Below are 27,856 nucleotides of genomic sequence, written 5' to 3' on the forward strand. Positions count from 1 at the left end.
TTACAATAAAGATATGTTTATATAAGGTCTTTGTATGATTTAAATATGTTTTGATATTTTAAAAAAAGAGGACAGTATTAATTGGTACAACACTTTTTAACTACTACTTCCAGGAGAACTAGCTGGAAGTAATTAACAGCTCGCGTTTGATAAAAGGTAAAATTTTGGACACAAGTTTTGTAAAGAAAAGTTCCTTGTTAGTGCACCGTAAGAAAAAAGGACAGAAATCAGATTAAACCTCCTTGCACAATCAAATATATGAAGAGTCGCTCCAATCTGTAACAGTGACCAAGCTGCTTTTCGGTGAGCTTGAGATATCTGCATCTTGAAGACCTATTAAAAAAGAAAAAATACAGTTACTTGGAAAGATATTCAGTAAGAAAGATGCTATCGTTCCCTGCCACCTATTGTTTCATATTCTTACACTTAGAAAAGTTCTCATTATTATCCAGTCTAAATCCTTTTGGAAAAAATGTCATCTCCCATGAGCATAGTTGGCCAATGTGGGAACTTTCCAGCTCTGGAATCAGTGCCATTGGGCAAAGCTAGGAAATGCGTGAAACTCTCACCACCCTCTCAATGACTGCAATGGGAAGAGTTGTACATCTTGTTGCCATAGGAACTCTTTCTTCTTTAACATTAGGCCAGTGTTTCTCAACCTTGACAATTTTAAGGCATGTGGACTTCAACTCCCAGAATTCCACAGCCAGCAATGCTGGCTGTGGAATTCTGGGAATTGAAGTCCACATGCCTTAAAATTGTCAAGGTTGAGAAACACTGCATTAGGCTATCGTGCAACTGGTAGTCTATTGTAAACAGTATCCACAGTCACAGTAGATGTAGGTCTGGATTAAACCTCCCTTTTCAAATTGGTCAGGGAAAAATATAACACAGCAGTTCTAGCATGAAAATACCTTCATCCTTTATTGGTTTTCTCCATTCGTGGGTCATTGACACAGCACATGGACCATTCTTTTCAACAGCACATACATTCTTATTTTTCTCATCTTTCAATGGTTTTTCATCTTCCAGAGATGATAAATCCCAGTCATTCTCATCTTCAATGCCTTTAAACTATAAAAAAAGAAATAACAGCAATTTCTTCAACTTAGGAAATGTTTTAGCAATATTTCACTGAGCAGTTATTTTCAATCTTTTTGAACATAGTACAGTAAGATGAAAGAGATATATATGAAATTATTAAAAGAAACTTGGAATTCTCAGGAGTAATACAGAAAAACAATGGTTTTATTTTCTTGCTTTAAAAAAACAAATCGAGAAAAAAACAGTATAGAAATGCGTAGAATATTTTCTTGATTCATAACTAAACACTCTATCACTGTAGGAAAAAAAAGTGTTATTCTAAAAAACAGTGACCTCTACTGAAAGGAGGTAGAATGAGTAAGATGAAAGAAAAAAACACAATATTGTCTGTCAGATTTTACAGTTGTAACACTTTAAATGCAGCAATGTTAAAATGTTTCTACTTGTACCTCATTCATGTACACTAGAAAGAATTAAATGTGTTTCATTCTCCATTGAAAGTAATGTTTCATTAAAGCTGCATTAAGAATTCCACTGGATACAAAGGAATACAAGCTTTATGTAGGATTCTACTGCTGTGAACTTGATTCTGGCTGTTGTTTGCTAGGAAAAATCTTAGTAATAACAAAATCAGTGTGACGGTGGAACCAACAACCATAGAAGCTGTTGGATTCCTGGCACTAGATGTATATGAGCAGAGGCTGGAAATGTTAGGGATTTCTGCATGGAGGATTCTGGATCTGATGGTTTGAGTTGCCCTTTGCAATTGTAGAGTTCTATGGTTATCCCAGGACACGTTGGAGTCAAATGAAAACATGTACAACAGGATCAGAAAATATTTAATGGGACAGTTTAGAATCTTATTTGTAAAATACCTTTACTCCTTGGGCACATGTTTGAATAGATGCTGAACCACCATTAATTCTTCCAATTTGTTTCCTTTCCTTTCTATGGCTTAAGAGAAACTTTTCCATTTCATCCATTTCATTTTGAAGTAAAGAGCCTAAAGCCCATCAAGACAGAAGACAGGCAGTTTATAAAACAAATATTTGAAGACACAGTGACAATGCCTGCTGTGCTATCAACATTTCCTTAACAAGACTTAGTCCAGAGATTAACTACAGTTCTTACACCCACCCCATCGTTCCCTCAGGATCTCAAGGGGACATACATGGCATAACCTCCATATTTTTCTCTACCACAAAAACCTGATAAGATATGTTAGTCTAAGAAACGGATCCCAAGTTACCCAGTAAGTTTCCAAGGCTGAAACCTGGACTCCCAGCCCAGGTTCTGCCCCTTCCATTCCCCACCTTAAACATAGCTGGTGCTGCAAGAGAATGAGAGGACCATTGTATGCCATCCCAGCAATCGTGTCACCTTGCGGTAACTTCTCAGCTCCACTCATACAAGAGAGAAGCCTTTGGGGTGCATACACACCAGCCTGCCTCTCGCACAGCCTGGTTTCGAATAGGCCACAGCCCGGGGGTTGGGGACCCCTGTTCTAGACATCATGCTACTGAAACAAGTTATCCAAGAAGAAAATAACAGTTACATGCAGAGATTAGTAGAGTTTGTAGGCACCACTGCATTATCACCCAAATCTGACCTGGAAAATTAATTAAATTCAGATCCTGAGATTAGACTTTATAAGACCCAAGATCACATACAATAATGATGAAATATTAAAATAACTGTCTATCTCACAAGATTTTAGTCAGTTTCTAAAAGTCATAATTTGGTGGTTTAAAAGGATCATTTAGGTTAGATATTGTTTTTCAGTTCTCTGACATGGTTCATCTGCTTCAGCTTGCCAATCTTTAGAAGGCAATTTCTCCTCCCCCACAAGTGCCACATATTTTTAGCTTTTCCCCAAATACTGCCCACATAATTAGCTTTTGTACTTCTGCTTCTGGATGGCTTAAGATCTACTTCATCTTCAGGGATGTTTATATCACTCCGATATGCAAATCTTGGCAAGTTGTCTTTGCTGTGGCCCTTGGAGGCCTTGTGCAGAGATAATTCAGGTGAGATGTAGGAGTGCCTAATGTGATTTTCCTCCACTTCCTCTTCTGAGCTAAATGGAGGAGTTCTGGGGGAACAAAAATTCATCTATGAATTTAACCTGTTCCAGTTACAGTAATTTTAAAAATATAAACTAACTTTCTATAATAAAACTAGAATCAATAATCTATCACACATTATACCTAAGACAGTTCCTTAGGAACTCTGTTATCAAAGCAAGGATAATTAGGAGCTGTACCCATTTCCGTTGAATATTACTTTGGCATCAATAGGCAGATATATTACTATTACATCGTAGGAGCAATGAAGCACTAAATTTTAATCTAGAGTAACACCACTCTATAAAAATAAGAATTAGCTAAACTATTTTTTTTACTGTTTAGGCAGAATTCTATTTCAGCCTTTTCCAAAGTATTGCCCTACAGAGGTGCTAGAGTAACTCCTTCATGATTTTTAGTGAAATAACCTGTATTCCAGCTTCTTTCAAAGGCACAAGGTTGGGAAATCCTGATCTACAGTAAATATAGATTTTAGCCAATATATTTACTTCATTCCATTCAAGTTAAAAGATGACCAAAAGTAGTTGAATCATAACCTTTGGTTGATCCTGTTACATATAATATTTAATGTAATTTATAAAATCAGAAGTATGCAAATAGCATTTGAGGAGGCTAAAAAATCAGAAGAGGATTAACAGATTTTTGATCAGGGGCAAAATATCCTGCCCAACCTTCTGCTCCCCTCTCCTTTTTGCTCTGTCCTAACTTCCAATCAGCCAACAATACTTCTTTAAGGCAAAGTGGTGTATCCAATTTGTTCCAAAATTAATGTTGGTTTTTAGAACAGAATTCTTATTTCAAAGCATGCAAAACAAAATGAAGGCAGCTTACTCAGTACTAGGTGGCTTTCTAGAAATTTCATCCTTCAAAATATTCTTCTTGATTCTGGAAGGAAAGGAAAACAAGTAATTGCAGCTTCTTTTGGCTATTAAGATGGATATTTCATATATTGCTATCTATTTTCTTGCATTTCCTCACTGGCTCCATTGGCTTATAGATTTGGTTTATATGAAGATGAAACGGACTACAGGAAGTCCTCGACTTACGACCACAACCGAACTCAACATTTCTGTGGCTAAGTGAGACATTTGTTAAGTGAGTTTTGCCCCATTTTACGACTTTTCTTGCCACAGTGGTTAAGTGAATCACTGAAATTGTTAAGTTAGTATCTCGATTGTTAAATGAATCTGGCTTCCCCATTGACTTTTCAGACTTGGTTTCACTTTTGATCGTGCCGATATTTTGTAACTAATAAACATGTTCTTTGAGGAATTTTCAAGCCTCAGAGTTCTGCTTTATTTGTCTCTGTCTGTCAGAACCATGACAAGTAATTCCCACCATTACTTCCTGATCATCAATGGGCCACTCAAAAATTGCCTGAACCATGAGATAAGCAGCAAGTAAATTTGCTTAAATGAATAATTGAATGAATGAATGAATGAATGAATGACCAAGAAGACAACTCTAACAGCCTCCCATAAAACATACAACAATTATATCTTACCTGAACTTTTTAACTTACTTTGGGGTTGATGTGTTTTCAGCAGGCAATTTTCTTTGTATGAGTGAACGTTTGGCAATGGAAGAACGTCTTGCTGGCTTGGGCAAAACGGTGGGTAAAGAAGTTCCTAAGCGAGTTGTCTTGTGTTTAGCTGTAAAGAAATGATAACGAAGGAGAATCCAATGTTATTTAAACCACATGCTTTGTCTGTGAAGGAATACTTAAGTGAAATTATGCTGCACAAAAGAACAAAAAACAGTATCTTCTATTTGATTTTAGCATTTTGCTTACAAAAAAATTCACTACCTTATTATAGCAAGTCACAGATCACCAAATCATGGGTTCTCTTTAGGATCCCACATTCCCACTTTGTGGGACCATTTCCTGTCACCATCTCTTTTTAAATGGCTAGTTTTAACATCACTATTTTTTTTAAAATTGCCTCACTTAAAAAAAGATAGATTTGATATATAATACTATGAATAGAAATGATGTACCCATAATAATCGCTAGTAATATTGCTTCCTTGGGCAGCACGTTTCATAAAATAGGTAATATTTTACACCTTTGAGTAGGAAGTTTCTGTCCACTTACTGCAGCCTAGGAGGACAATAGAAAACCTTTTACAAAGCTAGAATTAAGATGAAAATGTTACAAGATGCCAAGGAAAATGGAGGTTTTGGTTTACCAGAGTGGGTTTTATATTATCAATCATCTGTATTAACATGGGTAAAAGAATGGATAATTCTTAGAAACAAAAGCTTGTTATATTTGGAGGGGCATGATTTACAATTGGGATGGCACGCTTTCTTATGGTACGGGAAAAATAAAATTCATAAGTACTTTCAAAATCACTATATAAGAAATGCATTATTAACAACATGGGAAAAAATAAAATATAAAATATATCTGAAAATTCCAGGGTGGCTTTCAACAATGGAAGGATTTGTACACCTAAATTTAGTTGATTTTGAAAATATCCGGACATACAGAGATATTCTACATTCTGAAGGGAATTTAAAATCTAAACAAGAAATGGAAAATCAGGGTATCAATTAGCACGGTGGGAACATTTACAAATGCAAGTTAGATATAATAAAGATGTTAAACTGTATGGATTTTACAAGGGGCAAACTTTGTTTGATAAGATATTATTAACTTCTGATGAGAAACTAATTAAGAAAATTTATAATTTTCTATTAACTTTGAAAATGGAAAGCAGACAAGTTAAAGAAACAACGATAATAAGATGGGCAAATTTTTTTGGATACAATATAGAATTAGAAAAACAGCAAAATTTGTGGGAAAGAAATTATAAACTGACAATGTTAGTTGACTTATATAAAGAAAATTTATATAAAATGTTTTATAGATGGCACTTGCCACCAGCAAACTAGCAAAAATGTTTAAAAGCATGTCAGATAGATGTTGGAGATGCAAACATAAGTTAGGCAATTATTACCATGTTTGATGGACATGTGCCAAAGCAAAGAGTTATTGGAAAAAGATACATGCTTGGCTAGAAAAGATATATGTAGATACGTAGATTTTAAATCTGAACTTTTTTTATTAGGTATAAAGCCAGAAAAGACTGATAAACAAAGCATATATTTGTCTTTGCATGTTACAAGAGCGGCAAAAATTATATTTGCGCAGTATTGGAAAAATGAAGAAATACCATCAGATGAAGAAATAATTAAAAAAAATATTAGAATGTGCAGAGATGGATAGACTGACTCTGAGGCTGAAAGAAAAAGAAGAAATCAAATATTATCAAACTTGGGACTTATTTTATCGATGGCTAGAGGAAAGAATAAAGGATTAGGAACTAAATATGTATTAGCGAATGTAAACTCAGACAGCACGTTTGTTGAATAAATACTATTGAATGTATGGGGGGGAAAATCAATAAAAGAAGAAAAGTTTTTACAAAGTCTTCCAAGCAAGTTACCAGTCCAGTGCTTTCCTAATACAAGACACCAATATTCTACTTGATATATACAAAAGAGATGTTACACTTTATAATGCATTCTAGGGCATAAGTGTTTAGATTATTAATGGATTAATCTTGGCAGGGCAACCCTTCTGGAAACTAAGACATTTGCAAATAAGACCTGCTGCAGTCAGTAGAGGAGAAGTCAGAAATCAGAAACAAATATGAAGACAGCAATTCTGCCTTTTAAGTATTATAGGATTAAGCGCAATCTTTATATTCAGCACATTCAAAATTGTAGAACTACCTTGAAAAACTGTTTTGAGAAATTCTGGGCAAATTCTATAGAAAATGCAAACTCATCCTTAATTCTTGCTAAACAATGTTTCCATATAATTCCATAAAAATTACAGGTAGGTTGCATTAGTGCAAGTTCAAATAATGCGATAATTTCTTCAGCACAAATTATAAATTCAGACTAGGTCATGTTTAATTATGAACCAAAACTCAGTGGGAAGCTAGCCCACGCACCGTTGAGGCTAGCTCAAGCGCAGCTGAGGGCTTTAGACGCTAGTAACCATGTATGCAATATAGAGGAAAGGAAAAGGAAGGTTCCATTCTAGGAAAGCTTAAAAAAACAAAGTAATTTTGAAGAACTACAGTATGGAACAGAAGAATATAGAAGATAACAGTTCCACTTTGGACATGGTTTTATTCTCTAGGTTGTCCTTTGTTCACTTCTTTATTTCCTCTTTTACCACTTCAAATGTCAAGTGAAAGATAAAGTTCTGGTTTTTGCTTTTCTGGTGGCCTCAACAATTGCTAATTGATGAGTTAATTGGCGAGATCTGTCTATCTAGATCAGTATTTCTTAATCTGAGCAACTTTAAGATACGTGGACTTTAATACTCAGAATGCTGGCTGGGGAATTCCAAGAGTTGGAATTCTTAAAGTTGCCAAGGTTGAGAAATACTGATCCAGATGGTAAGATAGGAATTATATTTAGAAGATTCTTGTTTTTATTTTGCTTTCTATAACGACTCTGTGGCTTTATTAAAAATAAAATTGTAAGTGTATTCTTTTAATCTTTATTGTGAATATTTCCTTAACAAAACATATAAACATTCATGTTGATAATTTTCCATTGTCTATTTATGTCAAGCTGGAACCAATTAGCCTATTTTCCACATAACTTGGAAATGTTTAAATCTGAATGATAGGATCATTTCATGGGATTTGTGATTAGCATTAATTGAGATGTAAAACTAAGAATTTTAGTCATGTTGCACAAACAAACTGGCACACACTTATTTTAAGGAATCATTTACAGACAGCAAAGTTAAACTTTTAAATCTGACCCCCAGAGCATAAACAAAGACCATACCTTCTGAAGAAAGATGAGGGTTGGAAAGAAATCTGCTGCAAGATGATCTTTCAGCAACTCTGAAACTGACTTGTCGTTCAAGTTGCTCTCGAATATATTGAATATCAGGCAGTTGTTTCTTCCTTTCTTCTCTAGCAGACTCAACAGATATTAAAACTCTGTTCAGATGATCACTTGGGATGCCGCGCACTCCCTGGTTAGGACAAATTAATGAACATTAGAAATAATTTTATTTTTTTAGGAAGTATATAAATTATTCTTGGGAAATGATCGAACAATTAAGTCACTACTACCTTGATGGAATTACTTCACTACTTTTTTACAAATGTATTAAGTTTTACAAAGTACGAAAAACTAACACAATGATGAANGCAGCACGTTTCATAAAATAGGTAATATTTTACACCTTTGAGTAGGAAGTTTCTGTCCACTTACTGCAGCCTAGGAGGACAATAGAAAACCTTTTACAAAGCTAGAATTAAGATGAAAATGTTACAAGATGCCAAGGAAAATGGAGGTTTTGGTTTACCAGAGTGGGTTTTATATTATCAATCATCTGTATTAACATGGATAAAAGAATGGATAATTCTTAGAAACAAAAGCTTGTTATATTTGGAGGGGCATGATTTACAATTGGGATGGCACGCTTTCTTATGGTACGGGAAAAATAAAATTCATAAGTACTTTCAAAATCACTATATAAGAAATGCATTATTAACAACATGGGAAAAAATAAAATGTAAAATATATCTGAAAATTCCAGGGTGGCTTTCAACAATGGAAGCATTTGTACACCTAAATTTAGTTGATTTTGAAAAAATCCGGACATACAGAGATATTCTACATTCTGAAGGGAATTTAAAATCTAAACAAGAAATGGAAGATCAGGGTATCAATTAGCATGGTGGGAACATTTACAAATGCAAGTTAGATATAATAAAGATGTTAAACTGTATGGATTTTACAAGGGGCAAACTTTGTTTGTTAAGATATTATTAACTTCTGATGAGAAACTAATTAAGAAAATTTATAATTTTCTATTAACTTTGAAAATGGAAAGCAGACAAATTAAAAAAACAACGATAATAAGATGGGCAAAAAAATTTTGGATACAATATAGAATTAGAAAAACAGCAAAATTTGTGGGAAAGAAATTATAAACTGACAATGTTAACCTCTTATAAAGAAAATTTATATAAAATGTTTTATAGATAGCACTTGCCACCAGCAAACCAGCAAAAATGTTTAAAAACATGTCAGATAGATGTTGGAGATGCAAACATAAGTCAGGCAATTATTACCATGTTTGATGGACATGTGCCAAAGCAAAGAGTTATTGGAAAAAGATACATGCTTGGCTAGAAAAGATATATGTAGATACGTAGATTTTAAATCTGAACTTTTTTTATTAGGTATAATGCCAGAAAAGACTGATAAACAAAGCATATATTTGTCTTTGCATGTTACAACAGCGGCAAGAATTATATTTGCGCAGTATTGGAAAAATGAAGAAATACCATCAGATGAAGAAATAATTAAAAAAAATTAGAATGTTCAGAGATGGATAGACTGACTCTGAGGCTGAAAGAAAAAGAAGAAATGAAATATTATCAAGCTTGGGACTTATTTTATCGATGGCTTGAGGAAAGAATAAAGGATTAGGAACTAAATATGTATTAGTGAATGTAAACTCAGACAGCACGTTTGTTGAATAAATACTATTGAATGTATGGGGAAAAAATCAATAAAAGAAGAAAAGTTTTTACAAAGTCTTCCAAGCAAGTTACCAGTCCAGTGCTTTCCTAATACAAGACACCAATATTCTACTTGATATATACAAAAGAGATGTTACACTTTATAATGCATTTTAGGGCATAAGTGTTTAGATTATTAATGGATTAATCTTGGCAGGGCAACCCTTCTGGAAACTAAGACATTTGCAAATAAGACCTGCTGCAGTCAGTAGAGGAGAAGTCAGAAATCAGGAACAAATATGAAGACAGCAATTGTGCCTTTTAAGTATTATAGGATTAAGCGCAATCTTTATATTCAGCACATTCAAAATTGTAGAACTGACTTGAAAAACTGTTTTGAGAAATTCTGGGCAAATTCTATAGAAAATGCAAACTCATCCTTAATTCTTGCTAAACAATGTTTCCATATAATTCCATAAAAATTACAGGTAGGTTGCATTAGTGCAAGTTCAAATAATGCAATAATTTCTTCAGCACAAATTATAAATTCAGACTAGGTCATGTTTAATTATGAACCAAAACTCAGTGGGAAGCTAGCCCACGCACCATTGAGGCTAGCTCAAGCGCAGCTGAGGGCTTTAGACGCTAGTAATCATGTATGCAATATAGAGGAAAGGAAAAGGAAAGTTCCATTCTAGGAAAGCTTAAAAAAACAAAGTAATTTTGAAGAACTACAGTTTGGTACAGAAGAATATAGAAGATAGCAGTTCCACTTTGGACATGGTTTTATTCTCCAGGTTGTCCTTTGTTTACTTCTTTATTTCCTCTTTTACCACTTCAAATATCAAGTAAAATACAAAGTTCTAGTTTTTGTTTTTCTGGTGGCCTCAACAATTGTTAATTGATGAGTTAATTGGCGAGATCTGTCTATCTAGATCAGTATTTCTTAATCTGAGCAACTTTAAGATACGTGGACTTTAATTCTCAGAATGCTGGCTGGGGAATTCCGAGAGTTGGAATTCTTAAAGTTGCCAAGGTTGAGAAATACTGATCCAGATGGTAAGATAGGAATTATATTTAGAAGATTCTTGTTTTTATTTTGCTTTCTGTAACTACTCTGTGGCTTTATTAAAAATAAAATTGTAAGTGTATTCTTTTAATCTTTATTGTGAATACTTCCTTAACAAAACATATAAACATTCATGTTAGATAATTTTCCATTGTCTATTTATGTCAAGCTGGAACCAATTAGCCTATTTTCCACATAACTTGGAAATGTTTAAATCTGAATGATAGGATCATTTCATGGGATTTGTGATTAGCATTAATTGAGATGTAAAACTAAGAATTTTACAGTAATGTTGCACAAACAAACTGGCACACACTTATTTTAAGGAATCATTTACAGACAGCAAAGTTAAACTTTTAAATCTGACCCCCAGAGCATAAAGAAAGACCATACCTTCTGAAGAAAGATGAGGGTTGGAAAGAAATCTGCTGCAAGATGATCTTTCAGCAACTCTGAAACTGACTTGTCGTTCAAGTTGCTCTCGAATATATTGAATATCAGGCAGTTGTTTCTTCCTTTCTTCTCTAGCAGACTCAACAGATATTAAGACTCTGTTCAGATGATCACTTGGGATGCCGCGCACTCCCTGGTTAGGACAAATTAATGAACATTAGAAATAATTTTATTTTTTTAGGAAATATATAAATTATTCTTGGGAAATGATCGAACAATTAAGTCACTACTACCTTGATGGAATTACTTCATGACTTTTTTACAAATGTATTAAGTTTTACAAAGTACAAAAAACTAACACAATGATGAAGTGTAAAAGAAGCAAAGAGAAGGAGAAGGAGGGAGGGAGGAAAGGAAGGAAGGAAGGAAGGAAGGAAGGAAGGAAGGAAGGAAGGAAGGAAGGAAGGAAGGAAGGAAGGAAGGAGGGAAAAAGAAGCTTCCAATTTCTTCTACATCAAATGTAAGTACATTTATATTCAGTTTTATTTCATGATTACAAAAAAAAGAGCTCACTTTTTTCTATTTTCAAGTTTTTTCTAATAATCAAAGTCACAAATCATGAGTGCATATTTTCATGCAAAAAGTCTATTAGAGAAAAAGCAATATATTTCTGGTTGATTGAAAATAATAGATGTTTCTCTTTTGATTAGTTTAGTCATCTCTGCAAGTTCCATCATCTTCATCAAACATTCCTCCATTGTGGGTTTGTGTTGAGCCTTTTCAGTTTTGAGCATCTAATAGTCTTGCTGCAGATGTACATCACTACTTTAGAGGCACTGACTTCTGTGCTGAGATTTGGTTTGTCGCCTTTTTCCTATTCAGAGGCAATATTTTGTGCGACATAAGGTTCAGAATGTCAGACAGGCACACCTGAAGTGCGCTGGCTTGAAAAAGACATTAAAATCCTTTCACTCATTTGAACAATTTAAAGTGATCTTACGGATTTAATTCCCAAGGATTCCAACTTTTCTGCTAGGGTCTGCTCCAAAACAGTTCTCAGTTCTTTTGTTAAAGAAGGATCGCTCTTCAAGGTATTTATCATATGAGACTTATTCTTCCCTGTTTGGGGCACTTGCTTTTCTATTTCTGAAACAAGCCAGGTATTTTTCTTTAAAAATCACGTCATAAAATCAATACACACTTTATCAAAATATTTGCAGTGTATTTTGCACTCACCTGAATTTTCTGCCTAAGAAATTATACTGTTTCTATCAGTAGTAAAGTAAAACAATAACTTAACTTTAAATAGAACTGGGCCAGTTTCTTTGGTCACAACTGCATTGGACAAATCATGTTATGCATTAGGTATCAGTTTAATTACAGATACAGTAAATCCATGAAAAGTTATTTATGATTGATTTTAGTGGACCTACTCTTAAGAATAAGTAAGTAAAATGTAATGTGCTCATTGAATCCTAACAATACTAGTTCACTGAATATAACTTATCATTCACATTGTTACTTATTGTGTTTGCTAGCAATTTCATCTATGGTTTTTTTCTGGGGGATCAATCTGTAGTCAATTATTTAAAAAATACTCTTATCACAAATGATAGAGAAGCTTGAATAAATAAATAACCTTAATCACTGACTTTTGTTCAGAATGGTATAAAGCAGTTCGACTAGAAGACTATCAAGCTCCCTTTCAACCCTATGATTCTATGACTCCCTGAATGCAACTGTAAACCTTAGATCTGTATGAATAAGACAGGAGGTATGTTCAAACAGTGGGCTGAAAGTCACACAAGCCAAGAATTGTATCAAATGAACTACAAGGAATTCTGACACCCCAAAATAAAAACAAATTCAAAACCAAAGGAACTGGTTGGCCCTCTCCCCCTAACTCAATTGTCTGTATGTGTAAGAAAGTTCATGTGGAGGAGACACACCTTGGCTGGACATAAGGGATGAATAAAACAGAATCCTGGAGGGAATAGTGGTGAACATTAATTGGCAAAAAAGCCAAGCAATAGGAGAAGCTACTTTTCAAAGGGATCACAGAAATACTGAGGCTATCTGAAAATGTTGACGTAAGACTTTTTTGTGTCTCCTGCTAGAAGAAATGTGATATTGCTCTCTGTCTCTGACTCTCTCATACACACACATAATGCAAGAAGAATTTAGGCCACAAAAACTTCAATTGGTCCTGTTGATTACCTTTTTCATTCTCTGGAAGCTCCTCTATGGGCTCCAGCATGGGTACCAAAAAGGCCTGTTCTAATATTGAGGAAACACATGAATAGAAGCACAGACAGAAAGACAGACAATATAAAAACAAGTAAAGATAAGGCCCAGAGAATGAAAACAATTCAAAAATGTACGGAAAAGTACCAGATGCATATTTATTTGGTGATTAAAGCCCAATCAAATGCAATTATTCATTATCAACTTAATGCAAATTGTAACCTGCCTCCAGCTACATGCACCTGGCAAAATATTTTTTATCATTTACAAGTGGTTTTCAACCTCTAATCACAAAGTCCAGGTTAAACAGATAATAGTATATTTTGGGGGTTAAATCAAAAAAGCCATGAAGAAATTTGCTCTATTTTTTTCCTCCTGCCATCATATAATACAACAGATATAAGGACTTTGTCCCTCCACCATGTACAGATATTGGGGGCAGTGGGGAGACACATTATTTCAGTCAGGTTGTAGAAGACATCAGTTCAATCTCTACTCTTAAGGATGTATTAATCAATTCCTGAGTTACATCTCCCAATAGATGTACAGTAAGCCATAACAGCTATGTTATTCTGTAGTACAATTCTCACAGTACAGTCCACTGAAGCTATTCTAAATTGGATGGTTACCTTTAGCTTGGGCCTTAGAATTTTCTCAATAAATGTAAATGAGTAAACTGAGTAAAAACTCTTTGGCTATTTCAAGTCTACATGGTCCCTGTGCTTACAACACTGATCTATCAAAGGAAGTATCATTTTACTAGCAACAGTTCAAAGCAAAGTGAGAAATTATATCCTTAAAAATGTAATGAGAAAATCCTAAGGCCCAAGCTAAAGTAATCATCCAACTTAGAAAAGCTTCAATGAACTGTACTGTGAGTATTACATCACAGAATAACATTGCTGTCATGGGCATACAGCAGGGGTCTTCAAACTTGGCCCTTTTATGACTTGTGGACTTCAACTCCCAGAATTCTTCAGCCAGCATGCCTGGCTGAGGAATTCTGGGAGTTGAAGTCCACAAGTCATAAAAGGGCCAAGTTTGAAGACCCCTGGCATATAGCATAAATCTTCACAATTGGTTCTTATTTACATTTAGCTAAATTTAAGGTAACCAATGAACACTTAAGATTCTCCTCTTCAGTTTTCCAGCTTAAATATAAATCAAGAAGCCAAGTGGACACTACTTTATATGGAAGAATAGTTAAGCCAACTTGTGCCATCTACCGAAGCCGTTTCCCTACTCTACGGAACAACCAAAGTTCCAGTGATTATGGCAGCTATGCTCACACAAAAAAACCCCATTCAAACCTTTATTTGGAATACCTCAGTTTTTGCGTCTACCTATCTTAATATCCCAGTTTTTCTAGGGAGAGATACAGTCATTATAAATCTAACCTTTGCCAACTGATTGTAATAAAATGTCATCAAGAAATTCCACGCTCTCAGTTTGCCATTCTCCTTCAAAACTGCACACAGGGAGTCTTCAGTATGGCTACAAGTATATGAAGATCACCTGAATGCTGGGATAGCCCCATGTCCAAGAACATGTTTTTTTCCAGCTCAGGCAATAACGTTAAATAGTCTTTCCCCAGACAATCACTCCTCTAAAAATATCATTCTATCAGAGGGTAAAAATGCAACCATACTAGACTCACACCTATAATGTGGGAGAGTTGGGAATAATAATTCATGGGCACAACATAAACCTGGTAACTTACTATTTGCACCTGGTGTCAAGTCACAAGCAGGAAAGGGTTGTTGCCACTTGCAAATTAAGTTTCTTCATTTGTCACCTAGTTTGTCATGGATACCTATCTTCATACAGATTTGATTTTAAAGCAGTAACTATAAAAGGCAGGAGGAATGTGAAGGTGCAGGAAGAGAGGCATACAGAAGTAGAAAGACTTTCTAGTACTTAAATAGGTAATTACCAACAGAATAATTCAGATCAAAACCCAAATATGTCCAAATTGAAAAGGAATGCTAAATACCGAAAACTTTGAATACTGATAATTTAGACATTTTTGTAGAAATAGCACAGGTTAAATTGCTATTCAAAGGTAGCTTTAAGAAACAGTATCTGCTATTACAAGTAATGATCTAGATTTATTTCAAAAAATAACATTGATACCTGTACAAATTGAGCAGCTACTAGCAACGACAGATAAAGATATTCCCCACATCTTAAAAATTCCTATCCAAACAATCCAATTATTTGAATTGGCAATATCATGTGATACAATTCCTGGTGCTGAAGGAAATTATACTTCTATAATCATGAGCATTACATATGGGATGGTAGAAAGATCGCCTCTTACAATGCTGTAATATATAATGACACACTGGGCATTTTGTCTCTGGTTCCACATAAATTGTCTAAAATTGGAATTGTCCCTGGTTCCACATAAAAATGGCTCTGACAAATTATCATAGAAAGGCAAAAGGCAAACTAGCAAGGCTGACATGCAAGCAACTCAACCATAAAGTACAAAATAGAAATGCAGTTTGTACCCTGAATATACAGTAAAGCTAGTTCATTGAACCAACATAGTTTCTATTCTAGCAAAAACCCATTTTATAGCAAGCAAGCAATTAAGGCAAAATGATACATATCTTGCTCTGCTCTGCAGCTGAGCATTAAAAGCACAAATCTGTTTATTCCCAAACTTCTCTTCTAAATATAGTCTCTCTTTTTCTCTTACCACTAAACCCACTCATTTCACTAACTCCCCACACTCTTCATTTTCTCTTTGAGAATCATCCCTTTCCAAACACACTTGTTTCTCCTTAAAGTGCTCCTGGGCAGCTAGAAAAGCAATTAAATGTTACAAATGAAATAATTCCCAAAATCCTCCCAGAGCCTTTTGCAAAATGTGGGCAATGGTTCTGCAGGCATAGTAACACCTGGGAGCACTACATTGCTCTCTCTCCAGCCTATCCATTTTCTCACATCTCTTGCATATTTAGAAACCTCTTGAAATAAAACACATTTCAATTAGGTGTTTTTTAAAGGTCCTCTTATTACAAACTTCATTCAAGGTGCTTACCCCAGATTAATATAAACTAACCTTGGACAGCGGATTCTGGATGCTCTTTTGGTAACAGTCTTATAGCTGGGAGGCTGGATTGATTTTCTGCTTCAATTTCAAAATCTATTGAACCAGCCACAAATTAATTTGATTACAACAAAGTTTTATGCTCTTAGTTAAAAATCCTTCAATTTTGATTTTAAGTAGAAACAATTATTGTACGGAAATAAAATGTCAGCAAGTTACATACATGTCAACGAATACAATAACTGATCTTTCCAATATATTTCAAGAGAGCTTAATGAAAAAAGATTGTTCCATTAATTAAATTTAGTTGTTATTTATTATTATCCCAGAGGACAATACCTAAGAATTTGCATGTCCATTACAGAAACCTACCATGCATGGATGACGGGCTTGATTTGGGCTGAACATTTTGCACTGAAGCTTTCACTAGAACAAAAATGTGAGAGGAAGTAAGTGTCAACCTTCCCATTACAATAAACTGCATATATTTCTAAACAAGGGTGTTTTTTTTCCTGCAAAACCAGTTTTGTAATAAAGTTAAAAAAAACTATTTACGGCACATGTTAAACTCTTTCTTCCTTAAAATTCCCACTTACCTTCGGATAACTTTGAGTTTTCTACTGTTTTTTTTGAAGCCAGTTTTTCTATCTGAAATTACAGGGACAGAAAACAATGGATAGAGATGCAGAAATGAGAATTTGCTTGTACATCTTAAGCATCTGCCCTTTTGACAAAGTAAGGCTTCCAGGTAGGTGATAGGGCTGCATGCCCAGACAGGAAGCCAAACAATGTTTTTGCGATACTTCCTCCCTGCATAAAGTGCAGACGAACTGTCCTTAATTGATCCCAGACATAAAGACAAGCACATACAGTAGATGGAAAGAAAGAGGAGACTATTCCTTGCTATAATGAGCTCCATGTTGGCTCAATACAGTACTGTCAAGCCTGGACCGGTAGCAAAAAAGACCTTTTGTCACAGTCAATTGCAATTATAAGTAAAGTCTCCTTCACAAACTAGTTCTGGTGACTTCCTGGCCATGAGATTTCCTGACAGTGGTCCATCGAAATTCTGGCTCCTGAATCCAGCTCCCTAAGTTTATATTGCCCTTTTCTGCATATTTCCTTCCTTTTTTGTAATTCTTTGAAAAGCAGTACCCAAATGCAGAACCTGTATTCAGCAGCCATGTTCTACTGCTAACTTGCAGCTGCCTTAGGAGCATGTAAGAACACAAAAAGAGAAGTGTATAAGGATAGAAAATATTTACTTGTGTAATTACTGAAATTCCATCCATATTTTTTATATGCTCACACTCTGGCATTTTTTATATGCTCACACTCTGGCATTTTAGAAGGGCACCATTACATGGAACAGACCTGGTGTTTCTGGATAATAATAAGATCATTCTGTTCTTGCAGCTTTTGTCCTAGTTCTTCTAGCCTCTTCTTATAGAAAATGTTGCTCATATTCAGATCCTCAGCCACTGATGCTTTAAGCTTCTCAATTTGAGATGTGAGCTGAACAGGTCAAATAGGGGAAAAGTCTATTTAACTGGAAACATTCTCTTTATCTTATGCTATATGTATCTTATTATATATCTATATCTATATAAATAAAAATGTAAATGTTCGTTTGTTCAAAATCTTAAATCTCCGAAAGTTATTCACCAATTGCTTTGAAATTTTGACACAACGTTGCATTCGAATACACGCGTGTTTTTATATACCTATATTATATAGATGTCACACCTGTGACAGGTAAAAACATGCTTTTTTAAAAAAACAGCGCCATCTGTTGGACGTAAAAGCAACACACGCTTTTACCAGACTGAGCCACAGCAACGCGTGGCTGGGTACAGCTAGTTTATAATATAAAATAAAATTACTGGTTTTATTTTCTTCCTCCCAGCTTAATGTTTTTTTGTTCATAAAGGTTAAAGGCCAGAGTCTGCTCCCCCTCAGCTCTAGGAAAATAGAAATATATCCACTATGGAAAGTTAATTAAGACATTTTCCTTTTAGGAGAAATAATTTAGATCTACAAAACAGGCTTATTTTCTTAAGGAGTTAGATCAGACATGTCAAACACAAGGCCCAGGGGCCGGATGCGGCCCGCGAAGTGGTTTTATGCGGCCCGCGAAACCATTCTGGAAACAGTGAGGGAACGGCCCCCGCTGCCTTGGCCCTGGCCGGGTGGGAGGGAGCCAATGTACAATTTTGTGGTGGCCATCTATGCTGAAACACATTCAGTCTTAGCTCCACAAGGCCGTCTGGAAACAGCGAGGAACCAGCCCCTGCTGCGTCGGCCCTGCCCCCTGGGTGCATGCTGGGAGGTGTCACCCTTTGTGAGGAATGAAAAAATGCACCATTGCCTGGAAGTAGCCAGCAAATGGCCCTCGCCTACTTCACCTATCCGGCTTGATGGGCTCTGGGGGAGGGGTTTCAGCAGGCAGTGAGTCTTCTCCAGTGGACCGTGCCTTGGCACTTGCCCCGGTCCCACCCCCTTCTGCCAGAGACCCTCAGATCTGTCCCACTACTGCCCAGGCCCCCACAGGCACCCTTGAATCGAACGATGTAGAGCTGGCCATGCCCATCCAATAGGCTACACCCACTCCGTTCACACCCACCCACTCCGTCCACACCCACCCGGCCCCACGAGGGCAACTGCAATGCTGATGCGGCCCTCAATGAAATTGAGTTTGACACCCCAGAGTTAGATAATCCATTAATTTATTATACTTTTGTGCTCTTTGGTATGTTAGGCAACTTGGGGCCCTCCCAATAGCAACTAGAGAGTATCAGGGTGCCTATATTACTCAACAGGATGGTGATGACACACAGAAGATTTGTGTAGCTGTCACAATCAACCAAAACCAGACAACTGCATTATGGGCATAACAGGTTTGTATAGTTTGCAGTGGTAGCCTTTCAGAGAAAAAGACAGGTATCCTGATACCAAGTGACACTTTTTACACCATTCCACATTTCTCCATTTTGTAAAACTCCTTTCCTGAGTCTCCCTTACACTGGAAGCTAGAAAAAATATGCAATGTAAGTATAAATTTTGGTAAAATTCCTAGGTTTACTTTGTTTGTGATTATCTTATAAATCATGAATATATATGCCTATCTTATAAAATATGAAAATACACACAGACACAAACTTTTACCCTAGACTTTCTGTAGTTCTTTTAACTTTTGTCATATAAAAAGCACTTCAGTGAGGGAAGATGTTTCTCCATTGGAATTCTTGGTTTTAGCATTTCAAATTTCACAGAGATAAATCTGAATTTAACTGAAAAAGTTCTAAAGTAATTCTTGTCATAGCATACTTCTGCACGCTGTAGTTTATTTTTCAACAAAAGAACTGAATGTGAATAGCTTCATGTAGTTTTTCAGCATGGAAATCAGTGAAATTTTACATAATCTTAAGAGGATTTTAAATAGCCATTCTGAATGGTTTATCGTGTTTTCCTGTAATAAATATTCTATTTTTGTATTATTTATTTATATGTAGGAAACTTTCATTCAGATTTACCTGATATGTTTCATTTTCATGTTCTTCTTGAAGAGCTTGTACCTTAGAAGACCACTTAGCTTCCTACATCAAACAAATATGATAATATGAACAATGTCTTAATTTTATATTAATTTTGTTTTATTGAAATCCAAGTTATCAACTGGTGTCAAACTCACAATATAAATAAAATCCCAATGTGAACTGCTGCACCAGAAAAGCAGCCATGGAAGTTAAGAGCTGTTGATACTAGCAGAACATCATTTGTTACACTACATTAAAAGGTGAATATGTTGCGGCATATATTAAGAAAATAAATTTAAATGAGTTATCTGAAACTAGAACCATACTGTGAAATTACTTTTGCTTTCTGTGCCCAAGTTGATTGCCTAGATCATTTCATGTTCATGTTGGAGCTACTGAGACAGATGACTGCTTAGTTTGAGACCACAATATTATTATTATTATAATTTATTATTATTATAATTTAATTTATATACCGCCCTTCTCCCGCAGGACTCAGGGCGGTGCACAGCGTATTAAAAACAGTACAAATACAAAACATAAATAGACATTATGAACTAATTTAGCTTGTAATTTTAAAGTATGTGATCTTAATAATGCACCTGGCTCTGAGATTCTAGAATACCTACTTATCAAAAACCAGATTCCAAGCATTTGTGGAAAACATGGGGGGAGGGGGGATAAGGGTATCTCAGAGGTAATGGCATTAAGAAGAGGGAATCTCCATTCAGATGAAAGAAGACAAACATTCTGTCCAATCCAGGTTTTACCTTATGCCACATTCTAGAACAAGACATAAAGATGAAATCATCTTTTACCAATTTAAAGCACAACTGAGTCTGAATTTGGAAGAAAATGCATTAAAATAATCTGAACATTCCTGAGAGATCTAATTCTGCCTTCACTAGCCCCAGTCCCCAGCTGAATTGTAATCTCAATCATCCCCAACCAGTGTGTTCATTCTTGGCTTTAATAGGAACTGATAGGAAATATGTTCAACTTACAGGGAGATAAGGGAGGACAATATGCACATAAATTCTGTTTCCCTATTTAACCCAGATACTTGGGACCTGGAGTCTGAAGTCACAGTGCCTGACATTTGTATTAAATTACCTGTTTTTCAAGAAGCTGCATTACATTCTGATGATCTATAGCAATCCGCTGTTTCTCATCTATTAATTCAGTGGTATCTTTTAAAGTGCCTAAATTGGATTTCAGATGTTGGTTGGATTTCTGTACCTCTAGCAAGTGCTAATAGGGACACAACAACAGCAATAGTAAATTCAAAGTTCTCTTTGGAAATATAAATAAGCTGGTATATTCTGCTAAAAAAAATTTTTTTAAGACAAGTGTTTTTTGCAATCTCCACCAACCCCCATACTCAAAATCTAGCCATTTTCTTGAATTCTAATTACTTAAATAATAAGCCAGCCCACACATATAAAGTACAAGTATTTCTTTTTAAGTTCAAAGTAATATGTGCTCCATCCACAAATTCAGAATCTTTTCAGGAAAGTAATGAATATATGGGGCAAAGAGGAAGAGAAGAGATAGCCCTCCCGATTGAAGGAGTTTTGATGGACAGCCTTAGCAGCTGCGAATAAAAATAATCCTCAGCTTGAACACAGCAGGAATAGAGGTGCAGTGGGAAAGGAAGGAATTTGTGGCTGAAGGATAATCAGTAAGCTCAGGTTTTTATAAAGTTCTAAGCCTTTTTCAATATTTAAAATATAAATCATAATGAACTGCAACATTACTCTATAGAGTACACCATCCAATTTCTCAGCTACTTACATTTTCTAATTCTGAATTTTTTGCAGTTAATTCTTTAAATTCCTTCATAAACATCTCTTTAACCTTCTCAAGTTCACGGGCCAATTTTTCCTTTTCTTCTTCTTTCCATTTGTGAAATAAGTGCCGAATCTCCTCCTCTTTGGATCTGCGTTCTTCATATTCCTGAAATTGAATGAAGAAGCTATTTTAAGAATTCCAGAAAATCCTTTTCTACAATTCCTGCCTGTTGATAATGATGCTTATTCCAAACCCATAAAACCTTATCATAACTTAGTGTAATATGTGGATTATAAAATATTCCAATCTAATTAGAGGATTGCTGATCAATCATAAAAAAGGTTTGTAGGGAGAGATAATGGAAATGGTGGTGTGTGAAAATGTATATTGTATATTCTTTTAACCTGGCTCATTGCTAGAACAAATTTTTGATAAAATCTATGGACAAGATAGACAATTATTTGGAATTTCCCAAAGAACATAAAAAAGAGGTCCAGATTTTAAATGTAGCCACCAAGTCTAAGATAGTCAATGGTCTTTTTCCATCTACATTTCATTCTATAAAGTGTAAAAGTATTAGACAAGGCTAGTCACTTTCTGAATGTTGATATTGGTTTAGACTTATAAACTTAATTAGTATTGTATAATTGGATGGCATCTTAAAACTGAGTCATACAGAATATGCCCTACCTTAGACAGTTTGACTACATGGGCATGTTGCTCAGCTTCTAATTGAGACCTGGTAAGTTGTAACTGCTCCTTCAGTTGGTTGATCTCCTCCTGCAGTTTATCAGTCTGTGATTTTTTCTTTTGACTTGCTTCAAAGAATGTATAATAGTGATAGTGCCTGTTAATATACGTACTTCAGAGAAGTGCAGTTCTACTTACACATACATTTGAAGCATTATTTCTTCATGTGGATTATAATACCAAGTACTTCCTCAGTACATTATCATCTAAAGGATGTAACAGGGGCTCCTCCAAGCTACTTTAACAGTAAACATTCTATAAAAGCTACAGAGTACTTTTATAACCTTTAATTCAATGTATTTTGCAAATACTAACCTGCAAGAAAGTTCCTCATTATTAATGTTTTCATTTCATTATCACCTTTTCTTCCAAATGCAATACACCCCAGAGATGTTCCAGGTCAGAGTGGACCCTTCTATATGTTCCTGTACTACAGCTCACACCTTTTTTCACACTGAACATGCTGTCTGAGACTGCCAATAGTTCAGTAATATCTAGAGAGCCACAGGTTTCCTATTCTTCTTTTTGGAATGAGGAACCGGAGGAAAGGAATAGGAATAACTCCTTCCTGAGCACAGTTGAACTCCATCTCAATTAATAATAAATAGATGTTTTATCCAATCTTAAAGCACAATCATCATGAGTGAACAAATAAAAGGAACTATATTTGGCATATTCCTTTTCAACTAATTTTACCAATTTCTCATCAGCCACAATGCTGAATAATTTTTATGACAGACGTCCTGTCAAATTGAATCCAAGACCAACACACCCTTACTCTTCCGTCTTACTTCACGAAGTCCTTTCCTCTTGCTTATACATATACATGCACAAAATAAATGAATAATGACTAAGTTCCAGGTGCCCTGATGACATCATAGTATATAAATAATCTGTGACACCCTCAATCAGTCTTCAATGCAAACACTTTGAATCAATTAGATCCCTCCTTCTGCCAAAGATTCAATCCTACAAAGAAAAGCAAATATGTATAATGAATATTATGAGATGCTCTTCATATCAACTTTTCTCTCTTTTAGAAATATTAAATTGCAGATGTAGGTTGCATAAATCCACATGACCATTAGATGGCAGCAAAGACTTTTTTGCAACCTAAAACTGTTAACCTAAATTTCTCTTTATCCATAAAAGCAACTGGATCTGAAAAGGCAGTTAAGCTCCTAAATATCACATATGATAATCTATTTTTGAGCTAGCTCCTTAATACCAATCCACTGCAATTTAACCAGTCAGAAACTGCAGTAATTGGAAGAAAACGATTTGTTGAAAAAGTACAATACAGATAGAATGTCTTTGATTTACTTTTGCTTTATGTAAATACTTTTAAACTATGTCCAATTATGTCCCAGAAAATTATATCCAGTTATATCACAGAAAAAAAATTATTACCTCTTACAGTGCAGGAAAGGAAATTATGTCCAATTATCCAAAAAACAAAAAGAAAAGGAGTAATAACTACATAACACTAGGATGAAGTTTTAAAAGTTTTTGATTTTGGAACCACCCAGTAAGTTGACATTATCTTTATTTCCTTTTATTAATGGAATCAACCTAGAATTATTTTTAATGTTACAATTTCATAAATGTAAAGTCATCCTCAGATAAAAAGGAGTTTCATAAAGCATTGCTAGGTAAGTACACCTTTTAAAGCAGTGAAGATACTGATTGCATATTTTATTTCACCATCCAAGATCACTTTATTCATATATTGTAAAATATATTTTTCATAATATAAATAGTCCTGAACTTAGTCATTTAATGACTGTTTGCAGTTCTGATGGACTCCCCAAAATCTAGTTACTATCCAGCTTCAAAGTTCCAATGCATTTTGAGTGCTCCAAAACCAGCCTGTGTATGCAGCCACTTGCAGCACCTTGCAGTCACATAACTGTGATTTACAATGGCTTTGCTGAATCCTATATTTACTTCTATTTTCTAGAAAAAAAGCCTATAGCAAACAATAGATTTGCTTAATGACCATAGTGTTTGCTTAATGACTACTGCACAAAAAGCTTGTAAAATCAGGTCAGTCACATGATGACCTGCTTTATAACCATAATATGACCTTAAGTGCCAGACTCAATTACGGTTGTAAGTTGAGGATTAGCTATACCGGTAGATCCTTTCCTCTGATCATAAAAAAAAATTGGAAGTCATTAAAAAATAAAACCTAAATTTAAAAAAAACAAAATTTAGATAATAGGTTTTATATATACACACTGTACAAAGTTCACTTGTACAATTCAACTTAATAAGGGCCGTAGTAAGTTCTCGCATATTAGCAAGAAGTAACAAATGTGTTAGATTTCCTCTCTAAACAAAGTCTCCTCATTCTCTAAATAGCACCCACTGCACTTATTTGCTTTTTTCAAACAAGAAAAATTATGGATTGGATGTAAATTTTGAAATCTATTTATTTATTAAACACTCACCGGTGATTGGTTCTTCTGAATGGCGACGTTGCAAATGACTGTGCAGGAAGGAAGAGTTCATAAAGGCTTTGTCACAAAACTGACACTGTAAAATAAAAGTTTGGTTAAACAATATCTGTGGAACTAAGAATATTTATCTCTGTATGTTTATCTTTATCTCTGTATGATTCAATGTTTGTCGTTATTTTTAATTACATAGTTTTGTTCTGAAAACAATTGCCATTTGAGCAATTTAATGGTAGTAGTATAATGCAAGGAACTCAATCCTCAACCAAAAGGACCGGAAAAGACTTCTGATTAAAATATACAAATATTAAATTACAAATATGCTTTTAAAAGTACAATGCATATAAAGAAACTTATTTTTTCTAAGTCACTACTGGTGACAGCTAGTGGCAATACCCAGCTGATGTGGGCTAATCTTGAAAGAATCCTTTAAGGGATGGAAATTGAATGGTGACTAGACAATTCATGCCCCATTGGTTTTATTATCTGAGGATGAGGATGCTGCAATGATCATAAGTATAAAAAGCAGCCATAAGTCATTTCTTTCAGTGCCATTGTAACTTCGAACGAACGCTGAAAGTTGAGGAGTAGCTGTATATTATTATTATCATGTAGATTCAAGCTAGCTTAATTCACACTATATTATGGCAGATGAAACTGAGTACTGGACTGTAGGTTTCAATTCTGCTGCAATGTACAAAGATTACACAATAGGGGCATTATAGAACAATTCAGAAATGTCTGAAATTCTGCCAGTGGAGAAGATAAGCAAAAGTCAACAACTCTGTGCAACTCTTTAAAATTTAGAGCAGAAAGAAGTGACAGATAGGATTAGCCCACTTCAACGGAATTTAATAAATTTAGGAGAATCGCATTATTGAATGTATACAGGGCAATGATTCACTTAACAACTGTGACAAGGTCATCAAATGAGGCATAACTCACTTAACAACTATTTCCCTCTCTTCAAAAACAGTCTCCAATACTTTATTATTGTTTTCCTTTGTTTACAGCATTTGTTATTCTTAGGTATGAGAGCAAAAGCAAAAGACTAATTTGTAGGGGGCTTCCTCACAGACCAATATTCAGAATGGTACTTTATTTGATACCATCCATACTGAGTTCAAATCACCAAGCTCACAAGTAAACCTATTCCCCCCCCCAAAAAAAAAAATCGGGGGGGGGAGGAGAAAGAAGATGCTGTAATCCTGCATTCATACAGACACATCAAAATCAAATGGCCCTTGAATGGACAATCATCTTTTATGTGACAGTTGTCTTGACAAGCTGGCTGCCATGGGGCTTTTTTTTTTTTTAACCTCCCAGGGCTGGCCCCAAGAAGTAACCCAAGCAAGGCCTGCTTAGATTCCCAGCTCCACCCCAGTAAGCCGCATCCCACCTCAGGGGTCCTTGGTGCTCAGGGCCTGCTTGTTTTCTTGCGGACATTTCATTAACCAAATTAGGTAACATCGTCAGTGCTAGTAAGGAGTGAGGTTTGCGCTCTCTATGAACTGAGAAGAAACCCTACTCTTTATTTGCACTGATGATGTTACCTACTGCAGGGCTTTTCAACCAGTGGTACGGGTACCACCTGTGGTACATTGGCACCTGGCACGCGACCATCCTAGAAAAGTGGTAGCGGGGGAGGGGAATGAGGTGAACCGGTGTCAGCACCGCACAAGCCTGAACGAGAAACGGCTGGAGCTGCAGGGCTGTCAGGGCTCAGCAGAAGCGCCAGGATCAGCGCCAGGCTACAGCTGGAGCTCGGCACTGATCCTGGTGCTTCTGCTGAGCCCAGAAGAAGCGCCGATCAGCTGGAATGTTGCAGCATCTCCAGGGTCTTGTGATTTACATTCAGATGCTTGGCAACTGATTCATATTTATGATGGTCACAGTGTCCCAGGGTCATGTGAAGTGACCAAAACCTGCTGCAACCACCCAGCAGACGGGGAGAATAAAAACCAAACACCCCTTACCCCACCCCCGCTGCCAATCCTCAACAGAAATGCTCACAACAATGAAAACCTCGGACAGGAGGAAGAGCGCCGCCGGGCGGGCAGGCAGGTGTCTTGCTCAGCTGTGGCTTGTGGGGGGGCACTTTTTTCAGTGCCGTTGTAACTTTGAACAGTCACTAAGCGAACTGTTGTAAGTCGAGGACTACCTGTACTTTATCAAGTTTTTGACCCCTTGCTAGGCGACTGGTGGTACTCGGATGTTGCCATATCCTAAAAGTGGTACAATGGGTGAAAAGGTTGAAAAGCCCTGACCTAGCGTGGGTAACGAAACCTCTGCAAGGAAACAAGCAACCTCAGAAAGCACCAAGGACCCCTTCACGTCAATCCTTGAGCTACAAATATTCTCGTTTGTTAAAATATCCCACCTCCCCAAACCCATTACTAGCGTCCCATTGCAACTGGGAGTCGCCCACCTTCCCCGCCAGCCCACCTGGTGATAGGTGGCCCCGGCCTGGAGCACCATCTGCTGAGTGGCGATCATCTTCTTGCGGCGCTTGCATTCCTCCTTGAGCAACTGGATCTGCTGTGCTCCGCGGGCCACATCCTTGGCCAGCAGGTCGCGGTGGGCATCGGCGGAGCGGAGCAGTTCCTGCCCGGCGCGGACCTGGGCACTCAGGTAATCCTGGGAGTGGAGGAGGTACTCGAGGCAGAGCTGGGCCAGGCGCAGGAGCTTGAGCAGCAGCGGGTCGGCGGGGCCCCGGCAGTGCGGGCAGCGCTCGCGGCCGGCGTTGCAGAAGGTGACGTGCTCCAGGTGCTCCTGCAGCACCGCCACGTTCACCTCGGCCGCCACGCGGTCCACCTCCACCGCGCTCAGCCGACGCCAGTCCGGGCCCTCGTGCCTCGGACGGAATTGGAAAGGGGGCAGGGCCGCCCCGGGCGGCGGGGAGGTCGCTGCCGCCAT

The 27,856-nt window shown here is 36.3% G+C and overlaps 1 protein-coding gene across 1 annotated transcript; it reads right to left on the reverse strand.

Annotated features, from left to right (window-relative positions):
• Window positions 1-181: 181 nt before the first annotated feature.
• DZIP1 (DAZ interacting zinc finger protein 1) lies at window positions 182-27,856 on the reverse strand. The gene is made up of 20 exons (XM_029284733.1): window positions 27,386-27,856; window positions 24,935-25,019; window positions 22,422-22,549; window positions 21,735-21,896; window positions 21,054-21,191; window positions 19,938-20,000; window positions 17,779-17,919; window positions 17,001-17,052; window positions 16,777-16,830; window positions 16,417-16,500; window positions 13,320-13,379; window positions 12,103-12,248; window positions 11,098-11,295; window positions 7,947-8,139; window positions 4,651-4,780; window positions 3,960-4,013; window positions 2,949-3,136; window positions 1,920-2,047; window positions 915-1,074; window positions 182-333 (listed from the first exon to the last, which is right to left on the reverse strand). Exons 1-20 carry the CDS (start codon window positions 27,854-27,856, stop codon window positions 251-253), a joined length of 2,718 nt encoding a protein of 905 aa, XP_029140566.1. The 3' UTR covers window positions 182-250.

Source organism: Protobothrops mucrosquamatus, unplaced genomic scaffold, assembly GCF_001527695.2.
Source record: "Protobothrops mucrosquamatus isolate PMUCROS unplaced genomic scaffold, P.Mucros_1.0 scaffold876, whole genome shotgun sequence".
Lineage (NCBI taxonomy): Eukaryota > Metazoa > Chordata > Lepidosauria > Squamata > Viperidae > Protobothrops > Protobothrops mucrosquamatus.

Excerpts from the sequence above, each read along its gene's own strand:
- DZIP1 (XM_029284733.1), bottom strand. The coding sequence starts at position 27,856 with ATGGCGGCAGCGACCTCCCCGCCGCCCGGGGCGGCCCTGCCCCCTTTC. Across the intron at positions 11,296-12,102 it reads AATCCTTGGGAATTAAATCC|GGAGTGCGCGGCATCCCAAG; the intron begins GTAAGATCACTT and ends TGTCCTAACCAG. Across the intron at positions 2,048-2,948 it reads TAAGCCATCCAGAAGCAGAA|GCTCTTTACTTCAAAATGAA; the intron begins GTACAAAAGCTA and ends GATGGGCTTTAG.